We start from the raw sequence: 15,966 nt of genomic DNA, 5'->3' as shown, positions 1-15,966 counted from the left end.
TAAGCTAAGGTTAAGATCTGCTCTGAATCTCTCCACAGAACCCCAAAAATCAAAATCTGAACCGTCTCTTTAATTAGAATGGCTTTCCACGTGTCTTTGCTCCACTCCTTCAACTATTTATACAACCAATAAGGCAGGGGGCTTCATGGGCTGATTGTTGTTGGTGGTTTCAGTGTCATGGAAATATCTCAGTACACCTAAAGCGAGGCACTTGTTATGCTTATGTCTTCGAAGTTTTTTTTTCTTTTTTCTTTTTTTTTGGAAAAAGAATCCAAGACTGCTAGAATCAAAGACAAAGACAAATACAAAAGTGGCCAAAAAGGAGCATGCTTCGATAAGACGTTAAGACAGTGCGCCGTAAGAAGCAGAGCATACAAAATAAAAGCCGGTTAATTCATCTAAGCAAAATTTATTTATTTATTTATTTTTTGCTTGCTTGTTTTTGCCAGTGAGAGGGTTCCCATGTATATCAAACAGGTGAGTGCAAAACAGAACACAAACTGAAAGACTAGTTCACTTCATTGCAGTTTGTCCACGTCACAGCATGGGGGATCAGAGAGATTGCATTGAATGGAATGTAACTAAGATCCACAGCACCACATGGGAGACAGACAGACAGAGAGCAGGCTCAGTAGCTCAGTCTGAGACCGTAAACATCGCATAGCCAGCTTGTGGAGATCAAACAGCAGGGCTATTTTTTTCCTTTTTTTTAAAATATACTTTAAGTGTTCAAAAAGTACAACTGCATGCAAAGCATTCCCATTTCCAACAATGCAAAAATGAGGTAATCATTTTTTTTTCATAGTGTTTTTTTTTCTCGTTATTTCTAAATAAATAAATTATGATTCAGTCACTCTCTCTCTCTCTCTCTCAAAAAAAAACCTCTATAAAATTAAATACATCCCCACAATATTCACAATTAGTAATAAATTATGATTGTTAAATACTTAAGGCATTTCAGCTGACAACACCCTGTGTAAACTATGAAAACTTCATCACAGATGTCTCCGCTATGGGAGGAGGCAGTGTCAACACTCGCAGTGCACAAGACGGGAACTGGAAGGTCTAATAATCCTTTGCTATCACAGTGCATAGGACGGTGCGGGTCCTAAAGGTGATCCTTAAAACATGGCTCTGTGGGACTGAAGTGAAACAAGAAAAAAAAAAAAAAAAAAAAAGGGGATATTTTTGTTTATTTCCTGCTGTGGCGTCGTCTTGTGTCTGTGTGCACTGCAAGAGCGAGGCTGCCTTCGTCGCCTCACGCCCTATGTGTTCTAGGAGTACAGCGTAGCAACCAGCAAAGCAACCACGAAGGGAGGCCTGTCACACAAACACATGGGATCAGCATGTAGAAAAACAAACAAATGCTCCTCTCCCATCTAAAACACTGCATGGATCTACATCTAATGCAAGTTCAAGGAAAACAGCTTGTTGCTATAACTATTGTCATATGTGCTTGCTCTTCTTAGGCAATAAGGTAAACATCAAGAGGGTCCCGTCATCATCGAAGGGGGACAGGACGAACACGAGCTACGAGTCAGGGGGGGCAGCCGCTGACTGACTTTTTTTTAAAATTTTTTATTTTTGTTAGTGTTGAGAAGATAGTCAGAGCTCAGATTAACTAAGTCATGCACAGGAATCTTTTCACCCCTTCCAGTTAAGGTGACGCTGCCCAAGCTGACAGTTAAAATCCTCAATGAAACATGCATGTCAGTAGTACACTTTGTTTTGCCGTTTGGGTCAATTCCAGGTGAAAAACAATGCAGGCAGAAGGACAACTACATCCCCCCCCCTACCTCTGCAGTGCATGAGAGGCATGGGCCAGTCTCTGGTATCAAGGGTTTTTTTTTTTTTTATTATTATTTTATTTTCAGTTTTAAAACTGAGATGCCCAAAAGTGTGTAAAATTGAGCAAAAGGAAGCCCAGTGCTTCAAAAGGTGAAATAACTAAAATAATTGTCATACATAAAATTATGCCTGATTTTCAATGTAACGTTTTAGCAGCATTTGGAATAACTGTGCATTTTCTGTCTTAAAACAGTTAATTCTTTACATTCTTATTATAATTTTCTGTGTAAATACAATGGTACCATGACCCTCTGGTGTATTTACTCAAAGTTATCGTAACTTAAGAATCTCGTACCAGCCCATGCCTAGTGCATAAGAACTTTTAATTTCATCCCTTTTTTTTTTTTTTTTTTTTTTGGCTTTGTGTCTTGTAGAAGTTCTGGCGGCTGCAGTATTTAACCTCTTAACTCTTAAAGCAAACTCAACATACCACTGACACATATTCGTTTAGTTACACACACACACACGCACACACACAAAAAACTTGTGTGCAGACTCAAGCTAACTCAATAAAATGCATTTTGGTAAAAAAAAAAAAAAAAAAAACACTTTCTGCCTATTTTTTTTAACATTTTAGACACAACACCACTCAGTCACCAGGGTTCTGGTTGCACAAGTGGGCAACCAGATGACACCGCCCAGAGTAAAAAGTACGACTGTATTGCAAAAAGTCAAAGCTGTATGATGGAATCAAAACACTCAGCTAGCTAGTGCTTCGACCCAAGAAGGCGAGAGTCCACCAAGTATCACTTATTGGTTACTGCTACTCTACTACGACCACAGAGATCTTTAGGTAAACATGGCATCAGAGCGGTTAGTAGCTGTTAAGCTTATGTTCATGTCAGAGTAAGAAAAAGACAGAGAAACTAGAGAAGGTAGAGAGTTCGGTGGGTTACGTGTTTACCGCTCTGCAGACATAAAGTCATGGCTTTGAGGACATGCTACACAGCCCGTGGCTACCTACAGTACAACACCACAACTGCAATAACACCCCACTCACAACCAGCAAGCTACAAGTAAACCCTGTGTACATGAGAAAGTGTGTGGTTTTGTGTTCCAGTGTCGTTTGCGTCCCAAGAGGATGTGCTTCTATATAAAGAGAGTCTTTCGTGGCCTCTCGTGCAGTCCTGGCTTGGCTCAATAAAGCATTAATTAGAGGAGGGGGGTGGGGGGGGGCTCGTGTCGCGTGAAGTCTGGAGACATTTGGCAAAGCACCCACCAAGCGGAGAAGGAGGCTTCAGGGTCGGGGCGCACGGACTGTGGCATGTGGGGGAAGGCCGCTGAGCCGAGATGGAAGAGAGAGAGGAATCTCACAAGACTGAGTGAATCACAAGGAGTCAAATCTCATCAGCTGTCGGGGTTCAGCTGTGTTTCGATGTCAACCCGGCATATTGGACACTTCCTGCTGGTAGCCAACCACTGGTCCACGCAACCCTGGTGGAAGAGGTGCATGCATGGCAATCGCCTGGAAGACAAAGAGACAACATTATGGAGTCACACAGACCCTCCTAAAGAGCACCTTTATGTGGATGTTAGAAACATTTAAAACCAACGGAGATGCATTTGTTTATCCAGGCACAGATGCAGCTTATGTTGAGTCATCTTTCCCCACTCACTTATCAGACAGCTGAGACTCCACATGCTGTAAACCAACACTCTTCCATCCCCCCTATGGGGTTCTGCTTTCATTCCCCCATAAGACTCTGTTCCTCAACTGGTTCTTTAAGGAGTAGATACACACGCTACTTAAATGTTGCTTGTAGGACTGTAAAGTTTACAATTTTCATTGCGTGTGTCCTTTAAATTACAAAAAGTAATTTCACTTCCACTTAAACACAAAAGAGCTCCTGGTGGGCTCAATGACTGCAAGGGGAACAGTTCCTCTGGTTACAAAACAAGCCCAAGTCATGAGTCTTCCACCACCGTGCATGACGACGGCAAATAAGCACAAGTGCTAGATAACATGCTTTTGCTTCTTTTTAAAATTTTGAATAGCCAAAAAAATCTGTTGAAAATGAAATTGAACGAATCTACTTGTGATTAATCTTTTGCCTACAATACCGAAAATCGACCTGATTTAAAATGTCCTTTTTACGATGAAGAGAAGCTACAACATACTTTCTTATCCTGAATGTTTCAGAGCAGCAAACCGCCAAAACAGACATCGGAAAGTTGATTTCATAGCAGCAAGCCCCTAATTTCATCAGCAGTTGGTCATCTGTGGCTGTATTTACCTCAATTTAAGGTGCAGTCAGAAAAAGCTAATATTATTCCTGATATATCCAGCCTGATATGAAATAAAGTGTAATTGATTTTTGCTGTGAGTGTAAATTGAGGGTTAGGAGGTGGATCACTTCTTGGCCATCATCAGCAACATCAATATCTACTACTGTAGTTGCCTAGCAACTGCTCAGAGCGAAGCATCATCCTGTGAAAACTGAGCAAACTGACATTTTTACACTTGTACCCACTGCATGCATCATCCAGCCCAGATTCTAAGATTAATGAACCAGTTGCTAAAGGGACTACAATCCCACTGATCTCTTTGTTTAATTTAAGAGGGACAAACCAAACCAAATAAATAAATAAATAAATAAATAAATAAATAAATAAATAAAAATATTGCATCGATTTTGCAGCTATGGAGCATCACCCACCTGACATCCTCTCCATCCTCCAGCATGGACAAACAGATGGTGCACTTCTCATCCACATCTGTTTCCTCCTCCTCCTCCCCAATCTTTAGCTGCAGAGGCTTCCTCTGTTAGCATATCAGACGGCAAAAAGTAAAACCTATCTGAAAACAATAAAAATATTAAATGCTTAAAGTACGTGTGTGTAACTCTCGTCATCTGCGGTACCTTCTTGTATTTATGTGGAAAGGTGAATCTCTCTATGGTTGTTTGGACAGCTCCTCTGCTGACACTTCCCAGTCGATCCTCGAGCTGCAGCAGCTCCTGTTCAAACGGCAGACGTTCACGAGAATGACGGCACGCTCGGAGAAAACACTTAAAGGACACTGAGGCGAGAATTGTTGTGTCGTTGAAGTGAAGACAGCAGTTAATGATTTGTTGACTGACATATCTACGCGCTTAAGAGGATTTACCTCGTAACTTTCTCGCACAGCAGTGGCGTGCCTCGAGGGATTCAGACTTTGCAGCGCTAGCAGATGCAGCTGGGGATATGGATAATTTCTGATTTCATGAACAACCTGGTCGAAGAACAATGTTCACAGAGTTAGAAAAGCTAGAATTTGCGGTTTCCTAATAACGTGACATGAAATTTCGAAAGTCATGGATACCCCTGGCAGACATGACATGCCATGGCAAAAAAAATATATCTCTCCAAATAATCATTAAAAAAATCTTTATCGTGAATGGTTATCAAACCATATTCACCCTGGTTTTCACTATTTATGATAGGGTGAAAAAAAACAAAACAGTATTAGCTTTTGCAGCTTCTTATCTTTCGCTTTCATTGCGTGATTTGTTTCTGTATCCCCAATTGTTCAAACTGTTTTATATCGATCATTATTCTTGGTCTTTTGCTGTTGTGTTTTGGATTGTGGAGCTACTGCTCATTCTTTACATGCATCCAGAACCTAGAACATCAAAAAAGTGATCAACAGAGAACAACACAGCATACCACTTGGGCAGACGACGTGTTCCTTGGGAAGTGGTGCATTCGAGGGGAGGCCAGGTAATGCTGATAGTGCTGCGGAAGCTGCTGGAGTTGGTACTGATGAGGGAGGCCAGCATCAACACTGAGATCCCTGCAGAGACAGACAGGCATGGGGCTAAATCAGCATTATTACTCTTGCCAGCTAATGTGACAGACAGACAGATGAGTACAGGGAGGAATAGCTGGGGCAATTTCTCAACTCTACAGGATTCCTGTTAATGTCAGATGGGGACTCACCAGTCGGTGCCTTCAGCCAGGTACCGTGGCTGCTGCGTTATTGGCTGAGGGACGTGGATGGGAGGCGAGTACTCATAACCCGAACGCAACCGGTGAGGATTCAGAGGAATGCGCTCCTGGGTTCTTCTGCAATGCAATTCAGAGGGTTTGGATTCAAATCTCTGAGCGTACGCATGTGCGCTTGCATGCGGCGTCTTCACTACCTGGAGGAGTGGGGAAGGATCCTGCGGTGCTGCGCTTCGATGAGCTGCTGCTGGATGAGGTATTGCTGGTGTAAGGCCTGAGGTAGGAATGAAGGCCCCGGCACGTCCTGAAACTGAGGGGGTGCGGGCAGGGCAGTGAGAGTCGGGTGGTGCGTAGGGGGCAGGTGGGCGGCCAGGCCCGCCTGCGGGAGCTGGCCGGCATGTCCGAGAGGGAATTCTGCTGAGATGGGAGCCTGGGGAGCGCCCAGGTGAAAATGTCGGCAGGAGGTAGCATGGCTGTGCTGATGCCTGCTGAAGTGCGCGCCTATGTGACATAAAGGCAAGCGATGAGAGCGTATCGGCCTGTGATCCTTTAAACAGAGAGATAAACCTCATAATGGACATCTAGGCAAAAACGAATCTGAAACGTCAGGCCTCAGAAGACTCACTTCCACACTCCTCAGGGCCTGCATACCGTTTATTCAAAGAATAATTTTAAGATGGCACTCATCTGCAGTCCGGGGCTTCTTAACCCAAAGAATCTGAGCTCTATATTGTGCTAGCTGTTTGAAGGAACATTAAACTCCTTACTTCTTGTAATGAACCTTATAGCAAAAAGGCACCGCAGAAGATACAACTGAGCACGCTGGAAAAAAATAAAATAAAATGACGTGCCTCCATTTCCACTTAATATGAGAGACAGAAAAGCCATTAGATGGCATCAAAGACAATCAATACAAATCACTCTCTACTCAGACAAATTGGGGATGGAGAGAGCTTAGAGTGGGAACAAAAAGAAAACGCTATTTCAACTTCCTGTTACAGCTCTGAGGCTTTCTGGACCAGCAGGATTTGGAGGGTGGACTGGTCATGATGTCGTACTTCAACACCAACTGGATTTTCACTGCTTCATGCTCAATTAGCCAATTATAATCTGCTGAACAGTAATATAGAGTGACACTCTGTGTCTAAGATGGAGGATCGGCTTATGAGTGTTTTCAAACTAATTTGACACTAGAAGGTTGTTCAATGTTTATAGCAAAAGTTAGACATTGTTTAGGACAAGCTAATAGCCAATACAGAAGTAAGGTTGGCAATAAAAAATGTGTACTCTTCTTTCCACCTAGACCATTAAATACCATGTTTTTTCTCACTTGTTAGGCATTTTTTCACGTGTTATTGGTTTTATGTCCATGACCTAACACAAGAATACATATATCTCACTTTAATTTCTAAGTTATTTATGGATTTTTTATTTATTTTAGAAACTGTTTTCATTGATGGTGGTTCTGACCACCACGTGGACCAGTTTGCTCTTCTGAATTGCAGAAGATTATGATCACTGATTAAATACAAATAACCAGCAACCTCCTGTTGGCTGATACTATTATTGAAATCAAATTATCACATTTGATTTAATAACTCATACATTTTCACAAGGAGTGAAACTTGGCACCTTCTTTTGGCCAAATTCATATTGCACATAATGTGCGATATTTCCTTTGCAGTACAATTATTTTTAGAGAACTAGAACAAGTGACTAGAAGCTTTTTCCAGAAATTTAACTCGATCATATATTTTTGTAGCCACAGACCATACAGCAGGTCTGAAACCTCAGCTACTGAGAAACGATTAATTGCTGGATGAGTAGACTATATTAAAATTTTAAATGTTACCCAACAGCAAACGTTTGCCCGTGACGAATATAATGCACCAGTTCAACGCTATGAAGCTTACCAGAACTTGCCTGCGCTGTAACCAACCATCCTCCACTGCAAAGAGAAAACTGACGAGCCAAATGAGGAGGCTGTTAATGTTAATTTAACATTTGGAAGCATAACCATTTGGATGTCAAATAAGGTATGAAACGTCTTAATGTGAGGACTTTCCAGTTTGGTTGCTGCTCTTTATGGTTTTCTTGTTACATTTAATCACTTTTAGTAAATTCTGTCATTTTGACCATTTTAGGCTAACACTCTAGTTTTAATAATTAGTGTGGCACTTTTCAGGATTTGTCTTTGGGAAAAAAAAAAAAGCCTAGAAAACATGACGTTACTTTAATCTGTAGATTATAAAACCAGGAGAATGGCAGGAGAAATTATTATTCAATGAATGCTTTTTGCAAAGTGCCAAACCTTTTAGCTAACATGCTCTTAAGTTATATTTAACATACTTTACCCACGGCATTTTGACAAAGCTACGCTAATTAGCTGCTGTTAATTAACATAAACCATATATAGCATTGCTGTCTTTTTTTATTTATTTATTTTACACGTTTTCACTTAGCTGCATTTAGCCCCAGGACAGGAGAAGCCAGTGAACCCAGAAAGGCACGGCTAAACATTTGGCTGAGGAAGTAGAGCAGAAATGGCACACTGATATTTCACATTTGTTTCTGGCTGCTGTACATAAGTTGCGGTTAGCAGGGGGCCTCTGACCTTGTAAAAGTGGACCCACTGTCTGAAATCTATTATAAACATCAGATTGTCACACCCTGACCTGCTGATATTTGAAACTGACGTAATGCAGAGCTGCAAGGACAAACAGCTCTGACGTGAAATTTCTGACTTTCAGACATAAAATCCCTTTTTTTTTCTTTTTGGCAGCGAGCAAACCATCCACCCAGAAACCCAGTAAGCCTAAGAAACTCAGCTCATAATCCCAAAACCTGAGCACCGGCGGCCCCTCCCCCCACAATCTGGCTGCAGCACGGTTTTCCCTGCGTGAGTGACAGCCGATAAGCCCCGCCCACTTGAGACTGCAGCAGGCTGACATGAAACCTGCCTCATCTCCTCCAGCTTCCATCGCTTGCAGCTCACCAGATCCCGACAAAATCGTCTCCTGTGTTTCTTCCACTCATCATCATGTCACACAATAAAACAAAAACCAGCTCACCTGATGAACTCACAGGCGTAAGCTGCGTCGTCGTGCAGCTGCACTGCTTGTTAAATAAGGACACGGGATAGTTTCACGGTTGGAGCACGGCCACTGCAGAGGAGCATCATGCATTACAGCTGTTGAGTTATTTAAAACTCTTTGTCGCTGGAGTTTGGGAAGAAATGTGCCGAGCTTGCAAGGCTGCATCTCGCTGAGGCACTCCTTCTGTCTCTGCGCACGAATAATATCCGACTACCTGAACGAGTAGGAGTGGTAAAACTCAAACAGCAATTAGCCCTAACTTCTGGCGCTCCTTACATTTATAGCAGGATATTTAAAGTATCTTAATGTTTGATAGAATGTGCATTTAAAAGGAAATACTTTTCGAGATGAAAAATCACAGCCAGACCGTGACGACAGTGGGATGAAATACTTCCATGGGTCAAATGAAAGGTTACTTGATATTTCACAAAGCCTTATCAACTGGTCTAATTTCAACTTCATGGGTTTTGCTTTCCTAAATTGCTGGTACACACACTGCGTGCTTCACTTATTTATCTTCCAAAACGACAAGCAGCATCTCGCTGCTTCGTGATTTTAGAGTTTATTTATAAATGTGACAAGATCTGTTCTGCTAACTTTCAAAGACGGTTGGATGAGAAAGATTGGTTTCTTTTAAGGACATTTACATCTGTGCATGTAGGTGTCATGCAAAAATATTAATGCTTATTGAACCTTTGCACATTTTGTCAGATTTCAACCATGAAATTTGATGCGTTTTAATTAGGATTTTATGTAGTAGACCAACAAGTCAACAAGCTAGTCTTGTTAGGTGAAACCAAACCTGCACATCAGCCATAACAACTTTGGCTTGGTAAAATGTGGTGGTGACATCATGGTTTGGGATGCTTTTCTTCTGCAAGGACAAGGAAGTTGAGAGCTGATGGAAAAAAGATGGATGGAGCTAAATACAGGGCAATCCTGGAAACAAAAAACTTCACATACAGCCAAACCACTATGAAGTGCTTTAGATCAAATAGATGTGCTGGAATGGTCCAACACATCTATCAGGAATCTGTAGGACTTTACCATTTCTGTTCAGATGATCTGGTTTATCACATAATTTCCTATTAAAATAGGAGGCTTGTGGTTGGAACGTGACAAAATGTTCAAAGGGTGTGACTTTGACATCACCTTCATAAAACTATAAGTGAACTGTTACATGTTTGATTCAAGTTTCTATTTTATTCTACCATTACCTGCATTATTCATATAATGCAGACAAAACTAAATTAGGATGATGTGATTAAGCTGACTTGTCTGACTGCTTCTTTTACTTTCGCAAATAATGGCCGAATCCCCGTATCGAAGCATCGTTGTAGACCATTTCCTTCCCATTACCTCGGATGAGCTCAGTTTGAAAGAAAAGCACCTCAGTTCATAAAAATCGGATCATTTGACTTCAGAATTAAGACATACGGTGCAGCAATAAACCCAAACTGGGTCTTTTTTCTTTATTCCTTTTACCACACATTGTGTAGAATTACACAAAAAGCACGGATTTTTGAAGGTTTAAAGGAAGAGGTTTTAAATACAAGATAACCAGTTGGTTTAAAAAATTTATGTTGATTTAGATATTGAATTTTACATGTTGCCATGACCAGAGTGTGTGTGTATATATATATATAAAAATAAAACATTTGATATATTTGGTACAGTATAATGAATTTGCTAGAGACTTTCTTTTTTTACTTCATGTTACATTTTTAACAACTTATTTGTGCAATCAGGGAAATACATTAATGTATCTGCAAACACCCAACTAGTTTAAAAGTAAATGAATGGAACAGGTACAGCACCTGGCAGTTATTGGCCCCCTCGTGGTAAGGGCTAAAATAAATTTGTAAGCTAAACCCAAACTAAAAATAAAAATATCAACATTGAATGTATGTTTTTTGATTGAGGAAAAAAAAACAAAAAAACAACAATAACAAATCTGAAGGCACCTCAACTGTTGATGGTCCGTAGTATCAAATGCATTTACTGACAGATTTTTTTTTTAATTCATTTTTGTTTAATCACTTCCTGATTCCTTGGAGCATGGATATGATGTGGCAGAGATAATCTACGTTAGCTGCTTTTCAAAATGAAAATGCTACTAAAGTAGGACATGTTTTAACCTTCATAAATCGGGAAATTTCAACAAGAAAACAGCTACTCGCTCTCAGTTTTACTGCTCAGCTTTATTGCTCTCAGTTTACAGTGAGAGCAATAAATAAAAAGCATAAGCCAACTGAAAAAATATAATCAAGGATGGAAAATAAAGTTTATTTTGGCACCATGTACTGCAAGGACAGTGAGAAAAAAAAATACTACAGCAAAGAGTTGGGGTCACTAATGGACGCTGTGTAAATGCCAACCAGACTTTTGGAAGGCATGTCTTTTCTGTGAATGTCCTACCATCACAATCATAAAAGATCACAAACGTGAAAGATGTTCTAAACACCAACAAAACTTTAACTGGTATTGAGTGCTCTGGTTAGTGCAGTCTGAATTTATTTTTAGTTTTGGCAACTGGCACTTAGGGTTTGACGTAAAACCAACTTTAACACGAGAAAGAGCATTTCTTAAACCTATGACTGTGGAGGGTGATGTATGTGGTATTTTTCAATTGACAGAGATTCCTATTATAATTCAACACCAATAAACACCAATGACTTGATGCAAAGGAGGAAGTGCTTTGTTTTATAGTGAAATGATTTAAGTTGATGACGTAAGAGAAAAGGAAATATCAGTCTATTTTTTTTTGTTTTTTTGTTAAATGGGTAAAAAGGTTGCCATGGCTCCAAAAATAAGCCAAGTCAGCAACTTTGAGGAGACTCTGTCAAAGACGGCTGAGGAATGAGAGCACATACATAGAGTGAGGAGGACCGTCTCAGTGACAGCACAGTGGGCGAGGGAGGAAGGAGGGAACACATGGAAATCAGCAAAAAGCACACTGAAGGTTAAGAAGAGAACTACAGTCTTTATTGGAAAATATTAGTATGAGTGGCACTGTGTGATAATAGTAATAATAATATTATATAAACCTACAAAGCTATTGTAGTACCATGCAAATAAGACCAAAGACGAGGCCTGACCATGCTCTCTGTAGGGTTAACAGAAGAGAAGCAGCATCCAATGAGTAGATGTGTATGCTTACAGCACATTTCAGTACAGCAGGGACATCTCTACACAAAGATTACATTAGAATCTGCTGTTCAATGTGGAAAAAAAAAACAAAAGTATAAAATGAACATGCATTAGGTTCTAATACAAAAAAAAAACAAAAAACCAAAAGGTAGAAAACCACAACCAAAGAATAATAAAAAAAAGAAATTAAAGACATTTTGGTTCTAAAAGGAGTTCTACAGCAGTGCAGGATATACACATCCCTGTAAAATGGATAGCATTCTGGAGGCGCTGGAGGATTTGAAAAGGAGGAAGAGGGGGGCGAGGAGGAGGGCAGGCTGTGCATGATAGTGGGTTATTTTCAAAAATGGCACAATGAGTTAGAGCCGCATCTCGCCAATTTACTGTGAAATCAATTCGGCTAGCGGGAACACAGGCTTGGACACATGGACGGGGTTATGGCCAGCTGTTTGGACAGCGGTTTTAAAACAGGTGCAGTGGACCATCGGGGGGGTTGGGAGGGGTGATATAGCCTCAGTTAATTTGTGACGTCGGCGTCGTGGGACGATGTCCAATCGATAATTTGGATTACACATAGCAGCATAAAAGCAGCTGCTTGGTTTGACTACAACAACAGCTGGTACAATGCACCTTTTGGCAAATACAGAATGGAGACGGTAATCAAGACAGTTCGATCAAGCCTGGCTGTAATCGAATCCGGGAGGATCAAAATGTATCCACTTTACAGAAATTTACAGCAGAATGTAGTCTATCCACACTGAATGGGAGAATCACAATGGCAGCCTGCAGTAAACTCTACAATGGGTTATCCACTAAAGAGCAACATGACAGTTTAAATCAAGACAAACTGTTTTTTTTTTTTCCTACAGAAAAATAAAGAGTGTTATTCTTTAGTCTGTTACACAGAAGGATACGGTATGAGTGGGAGCTCGGTTTGTTTGTCTGTTTTAATGCCAATGTCTTCTTCGGATGGAAAGAGGAAATGAGGAAGAAGGGGGTTCACAATACAGCTAGATGCAGAGAACAGGCAGAGGCTACGGCAGACAGCAGCAGATGATCGTTAGCTACACAATGGAGGGGGACAAAGGTCTGAGAAATGCGGAATGTAGAGCCAGCCTCGATACTATGGAACAGGAAAAAAGAACACAAATAAAAGCACAATGAAATCATTGGTGCTACTGCATGTAGTTTTAACAATCAAAATAACTAATACTGCTACTACTGTTATTATTATTATTACATAATCAACACAGATAGCCTGCTGCACTTAAGAGGCATATCTCTGTTTAGAATGGCCAAATTAAGATGTTCAAATTGCAGCTACTTTTTTTTTGAAGACCAATTCTACAAATTCAAGAGGCACAAGCTTTTCCTTTTTCCCCACCAAGAGTAGTTTTGACATTGATAATCTGTGTGTGTAGTATGTATTGATTTGGCCACAAAATGTAAAAGAAAAAAAGTGCTTTTTTTCCCCCCAATACTTATGGCCAAATAAACACATTTGAAAAGAAGATTTAAGTTGTTTTAAAGCCAGTTCAACACATTTAATAAGAATTTCAGGTTTTACATTTACGATTCTAGACATTTTAAAAGCAAAAAATTTTTAATGTACACCATTTTCTCCCCTTTGGCCAAATCAACACAATTTTTTTTAGGAATATTTCTGCTCATTTATAGAGAACTCAAGACTTTCTAGAGATATATTTCTAGTTTTTTTTTTATTTATTTAATTGAACCAGTGATTCCCCCCACCCCCTTTCTTGAGGGACATTTCAGTCCGATTTTAACGTTTGTTTGTTTCTTCATTTTATGCTTCATTCGTCGAAATATCAAGGATCTAAAGAAGAAGAAAAACAACAATCCTAGTACCCTTAAATACTCCATAGATATTTATGCCAGGGAGGCTGTGATTAAATTTAAAAGCGATATTAAAACAAGCTCAGAAAAAATGAACGCACGTCATCAACACAAAGGAGCAAATAGACTCCCTGTCTCACTGATTATTTGTTAGTTTTATATAGAAACACTTGGGTTGGCCTGAATCGTGTTGAACTACACTTGCTTAAGCGAAGCGGCTCCAAATGCGACAGAGACTAAATCACGCAGATAAAGAAGGCAGCACCGAGGATAAAGCAAAAGCGAGCCTGGAAATCTGACAGCTGCGATTTGCAGGCCTACGGGCCACCATAAAACAACACCTCTCCGATTCTTTTCGCTTTCAGCTGCCTTCATTCGGCTCTAGGAGCGTTAAAGCGTTTCCTGCCGGGTTTTATTTGAAGCGGCGCTGCAGCTAGCAGGACGGCTAATGTTTGTCTCTCCATCGCTTCTTATTTTCAGCTAGCAGGTGTCAGCTCTGTTTACATCATTTTTATCGATACTAACGGGAAGGAAACGCCGAGAAAATGTAGCGGCGGGGCGTTAGGATAAGAGAAAAATAAATAAATAAAACAGCAACAACGTAAATACAGTCATACCTCTATTTCTAACTGAGCCGAAGACGGGGAGAACCAGATATCCAACATGGACTAACACCATCCTGGGTCCTTCTTTGTTGTGAGCGCAGCCAGCGAGACAGATGGCCCATGGAAATGATCCCCTATAGCCCCCCTCCGTCCTCCAGCACCGTGAAACGGACAGGCTCAGCTGTAAGCGCAGCCCGACCAATCACCGCCTCCCCGACGGCTGTGGCATCCCGATGCACCAATGGGATTAGAGTCTGGGCGGGGACGTCTGAGTTTGGACAGCCCGCCCCACCATGACAGGACCATTCAATAGGGATTATGTCTCTCATAGATCAATACTCGTCAAAAAACTAGATTAAAACAATACTATGAAAAAAGAGCCTGCCAAAATGTCTCTATAACAATTAAAAAAAAATAACTGACCATGTATTATCAGTAGTTTTTTCCAGTGTTAGCAAAATGCCTTATTAGATTTACGGGGTAACAATCTTTTAATTAAAAGGTAAGTTGCTTTGGATCTCCATTTTTCCTTTGAGAAATGAAAAATAAAATGTGTATGTGTGTTTTAAATAAATATTTAACTGAGACACAAAAACATAGATGATATCTGCATTGTAAATTGGCAATATGCTAAAATCTGATATTTGTCTGTTAATGTGAAGTCATGATTAAAAACTGCACCTCTTGATTGAGTTCATTATTTTTTTTTTTACCTGCTATTAGATGTTATGAGCAGTCTTCTGAATCTAATCGAATCTCAAATAAATAGTTATGTAAATACCCACAAGGTATGTCGCTGGCCTCTCTAAAGAGGAAAAAGCAGCAGAGAACAGAAAAGCAACCTTGTCCAAATCCAGGAAACTGCTTCTCTTAAGTTGATCCACTATGTCAGGGAGCAGTGTTCAGTTATCCACCAAGTGTAACTGAGTAGGGATTATCCCTAATACCCTGAATTTGTCCTGCCTATTGATGTAATCAGCAGTTATAAAGTCTTTCTCCATCACTGCAATGGAGTAGTCAACAAAATACTGTTATTTACACCCTTTGAACTGAGCCATAGTTTGTCATGTTTCACCTGTTGGTTACGTATTATAGTTTAATTGGTAGATCAAATCACTGCAGCCTGATATTTTATTAGGGAATCAAAATAATCTTATCATTTTACTTATTTATTTTTTAATTGAAAAAACTGGGGTGCTTTTGAGTACAGTATTTATTACTCAGATACCCCAAAATAAAATCGAGTGAAATCAAGCACTTTCAGAAGTAACCTGTAATAAACAAAGTCCATCTTTGTCATAACATAAACACCAATGTTTACACTGTTTTTCAATGCTTCTATGCAATGCATGTAAGGCACATATTACTCTACACCTAAAAAACACAAAATGATTAATTTGGTGTCAAGAGATTAGCGTTTTCTACAGGTAACAAACTGTCACGAAGTATAAGTCAGATGCAAAATTCACCAGCTGCACAATTCTTGT

At 40.1% G+C, this 15,966-nt stretch overlaps 1 protein-coding gene across 1 annotated transcript; it reads right to left on the bottom strand.

Annotated features, from left to right (window-relative positions):
* Nucleotides 1-1,195: 1,195 nt before the first annotated feature.
* ark2ca (arkadia (RNF111) C-terminal like ring finger ubiquitin ligase 2Ca) lies at nucleotides 1,196-14,785 on the bottom strand. Its single transcript, XM_015058180.1, is given in 10 exon segments — nucleotides 1,196-3,313; nucleotides 4,506-4,609; nucleotides 4,710-4,805; nucleotides 4,955-5,059; nucleotides 5,494-5,620; nucleotides 5,767-5,892; nucleotides 5,970-6,273; nucleotides 14,492-14,624; nucleotides 14,626-14,689; nucleotides 14,691-14,785. Coding segments are annotated over 10 exon segments (1,272 nt in total). The 3' UTR covers nucleotides 1,196-3,195.
* Between the last annotated feature and the right edge of the window lie 1,181 nt (nucleotides 14,786-15,966).

This window comes from Poecilia latipinna, unplaced genomic scaffold, assembly GCF_001443285.1.
Source record: "Poecilia latipinna isolate Pla-1442-1.1 unplaced genomic scaffold, P_latipinna-1.0 Scaffold1521, whole genome shotgun sequence".
Classification (NCBI taxonomy): Eukaryota; Metazoa; Chordata; class Actinopteri; order Cyprinodontiformes; family Poeciliidae; genus Poecilia; species Poecilia latipinna.
The sequence above is the reverse complement of the archived record's forward strand: the minus strand, read 5'-3'. Positions and strand labels throughout refer to the sequence as shown.